Here is a 3,834-nt window from a genome sequence, read left to right as displayed (position 1 = left end):
CCTTATCGGTCTGTGGGGGTTACAAGCACAATCACGAGCAATATGGCTGCCTGACTCCACTACATCATCACTATTTGAGCACATTGGGTGCATGATACGTTTGTTAAATAAATTACGCTTAGACGGGATGTAATTACACGCGGATTTCTAAACATGAATCTTTATTTTTCATTGACACGAGCAAGCCTAAATTTTGCTAAAAACGACTTTATCTTGTTGTGAGACTACAACCCCATCCAATAACAAATGATATCCAGTACGAACGGTGTACAGTCCCGATTTCTCACCTCCCCAAACCCGACAATCTTCTTGGGGAAACTGAGAAAGTGGAATTCTAGCAATCAAATCTACATCCTCAGCATTGAACATATCAGCAACCATATCAAGGTTCTAAGCTCTCGAATTGGTGTCAATTTCATTCCTAGCCGAAGCAACCAATTTTGGAGGATTTACCGGTTACGCTAAATCATTCTAGATTGAGATGGAGGTGCCCATCCCAACCTTCCACCTCATCCCTTTCAAAAGAAGACCCTTAGCACACCAAATACTACGTCAAATGTGGACGAGGCAGCTCCAACGCTAGAACTCAAGAAGTCCCCCGTCGGATAATACTTTGCACGGTAAAGACGATCGAAAAACGAAGTAGGATAAATAAGAAGCCACCAACCATATTTTGCCAACAAAGCGATGTTAAACTTTGCTAGATATCGAAACCCAAACCACAATTTTCTTTTGACTGCCAAAGGGCATTCCAAGAACACCAGTGAATTCCCCTTTTGTTCTCTAACTTTTGGCAAAAGAAGTTGGCCATTATACTTTTTAATTCCAAACAAAGGGTCTAAGGGAGAAGCAAGTAGTTCATAGAGAATAAAGGAATAGCTTGGAGCACGAACTTGATAAAGACCTCCTTACCTCCTTGAGAAAAAGCCTTCACGGACCAATTCCTTATATGGCTTCGAAAATTATCAAACAAATGTACAAAAGCCCCCTTCTTATTTCTTTCAACTATTGAAGGAAGACCAAGGTATTTCTCAGGATTTTTTTCGTTTGATACCTCTAGAATTTGACGCACATCGCTTCTATTTGCATCTAGCATATTTAAACTGAAAATAAATCCTCGACTTATCCAAATTAATGGCTTAACCCAAGCTATCACTACAAACTCAAAGAATTTCCTTAATCTGGAGTGCTACTTGAGCATTTGCTTCCCCAAAGATGAGGTTGTCGTCCGCAAAGAGGAGGTGAGAAATAAAAAGACGATGCTCTATTAATCTCAACTCCCTTGAGGTCCCTCGAAAAAAGGGCTTGCCATAAAAGCACATAAAGACCCTCAGTTCAAATGAAAAAAAGATACGGACTTAGTGGGTCACCTTGTCTAAGCCCCTTTTTTGGAGAAAATTGTTCACCTGTAACCCCATTGAGAACAATTGAATAAGATACTGTTGAAACACAGTTCTTAATGTGGTCAATCCACTCCTAAGCGAACCTCATCTTTTCCATGACAGGCCAAATAAAATGCCACTCCACTTGATCATAAGCTTTGCTCATATCGAGTTTCAAAGTAAAATAATCTTTACGTCCATCTCGCATCTCCAAGAAACTATGCATCGCTTCATAAGTTATAAGGATGTTATCATTTATTAAATGGCCCGGTACAAAGGCGCTTTGGGCTTCATCAATGCAAACATCAAGAGATTATCTTTAACAAAACATTGCATAGATTGATGGGTCTAAATTGGCTTAGCCTCTTTGGGTCTTCAACTTTCAGAATAAGCACTATATACGTCTGGTTTATTGTCTTCATATCAAAATGTCCACTCAAAATCCTAATGCAGAACCCGGAAATCTCCAGTTTTATCACATGCAAAAAATGTTGGTAAAATAACGCTCCAAGATCATCCTCTCCCAAGGCTTTTAACAGGAACATTGATTTAACATCGTTTGTAACCTCGTAAAAAAACTCCTTAAGCAAAGAGGCATTCATACTGCCAGTAACACATAGTGTTAAACCATCCAAAACCGTATGATCCATAATAGAAAAGTTTGACATAAATAAAAGCTGAAAATACTCATTTGCGAGCGATCGTATTCCCAACTCACTATCAACACGGTCTCCATTATCATCCTCAAGACAATCAATTTTATTTCTTTGTTTTCTATTCGAAGAGAACCTATGTAAATAAATTGTATTATTATCACCATTTTTCAAGCAATTAGCCCTCCCCCTTTGTTCCCAATACAACTCCTTTTTATCCACTTTCAAATTTAGACGAAACTTGACATCCACAATTTCACCTAGAGTTTCATCTGATGAGGCAAGCTCCATTAAATCGGCTAAATGCTTTCTCAGATCATCTGTAGTTAATCGGTTCATTCGACAAGTATTTTTAAACCATGCATCCAAACCACGACAGACATGGTTTAACTTATCAGGGACCAGACCAAGCGCTTCCGACCACAACCAAATAACCTTTCCCTTCTAGGAATCTTCCAATAACCACGATGCCTCAAACTTGAAGTGTCATCTTCGTTGTTGCAAGTCCATAGCCCTCATATTGAGCAATAAAGGGCAATGGTCAGAAACGCTATGAAGCATGTGATGAAGAGAATAATTGGAAAACGACTACATCCAGGCATTATTTGTGAGACCCCTATCAAGTCGCTCCCTAATATTAGTTTCCTCACGTCGACGTCTCTCCCAAGTAAACTAGGACCCCGTAAAGCCAATGTCAACCAATTCACATTTCTCAATTACTATATAGAAATCACTCATTTGTCTTTCACTACGCACCGAACCCCCTTGTTTCTCCAACGAAAACATGATTTTATTGAAATCACATAAGTCACAAAAGATCAATTCCATCACTTAAACGTCGCAGGAGATCCCCCGACTCACGGCAATGACCTTATTTTGGAGCATCATAGAAACTTGTACATCTCCATCATTTACCATCTTCAGCATCCGAAATCACTACGTCAATGGGAGAAAGAAATGCAGATCTCAGAACAACATCAATACCTCTTTTCCAGTCCAAACTAAAACCCCGAGTCCCTAGGTGCTCTACCTCAATACCATTCAAAACCCCCCCAAGACTTACGAACCTTCTCCATTTGCGAATTATGTAGTTTCATCTTCATAAAGGAAACTACATAAGGATTTACGTCTCTCAACAAATTTCGGAGACGATGAATAGTCTGCGGCATCCCCAATCCCCAAGCGTTCCAACTTAGGAGTTTCATTGCATCCAGCTAGCCTGCGGACACAGGCTTGCCAATATCTCAATATTTCTTGACACATTCTCAACTTGCACCTTTGGAGCTGCTGGAATATTCTGTTATCGCTTCACATTGTCCTTTTTATGCAAATGATTTGTTTCCTCTACCGAAGTCATAATAATATCAGATTCGTCAACTTGTGCTATACTTCCTCCCATCTGTTTAAAAGTACGTTCAACCCACACTTTTGTCTGATCTACTACCTCCTTCTTACCATTATTCAGGTCAATAGCCACACCCTTCAAAATTTGTGAAGGGACGTCTTCCATGCAATCCTCACCCAACCATCAACTCGCTAGATTGCCCCGTCTCGGCGGAGGAGCTTTCAGCGACACATTCCATTGAGGAACCAGGTGACCTTCGTCTCGGAGTATAAGAATTGGGCAAAATTTCTCACCACGTCCCAATTTACCACACAAAAAACAATAAATTTCAATTTTTCATATTGGAAAGTGGCATAAGTAAACATACTATTCGACAAGGCTAATTTCATTTTTCCTCTTCAGCGGCTTCCTAGTGTCAATGCCAACCCGAATATCCCATCGAGACAGTAATATC

The 3,834-nt window shown here is 39.9% G+C and overlaps 1 protein-coding gene across 1 annotated transcript; it reads right to left on the bottom strand.

The window, feature by feature from the left end:
• Nucleotides 1–518: 518 nt before the first annotated feature.
• LOC120120775 lies at nt 519–1,096 on the bottom strand. The gene is made up of 2 exons (XM_039140309.1): nt 913–1,096; nt 519–838 (listed from the first exon to the last, which is right to left on the bottom strand). The coding sequence occupies exons 1-2, from the start codon at nt 1,094–1,096 to the stop codon at nt 519–521; spliced, it is 504 nt and encodes a 167-aa protein (XP_038996240.1).
• Nucleotides 1,097–3,834: the final 2,738 nt, after the last annotated feature.

The sequence above is a fragment of the Hibiscus syriacus genome, unplaced genomic scaffold (genome assembly GCF_006381635.1).
Source record: "Hibiscus syriacus cultivar Baekdansim isolate YM2019G1 unplaced genomic scaffold, ASM638163v2 tig00110347_pilon, whole genome shotgun sequence".
Lineage (NCBI taxonomy): Eukaryota > Viridiplantae > Streptophyta > Magnoliopsida > Malvales > Malvaceae > Hibiscus > Hibiscus syriacus.
This window is presented reverse-complemented; position numbering and strand designations above follow the sequence as displayed.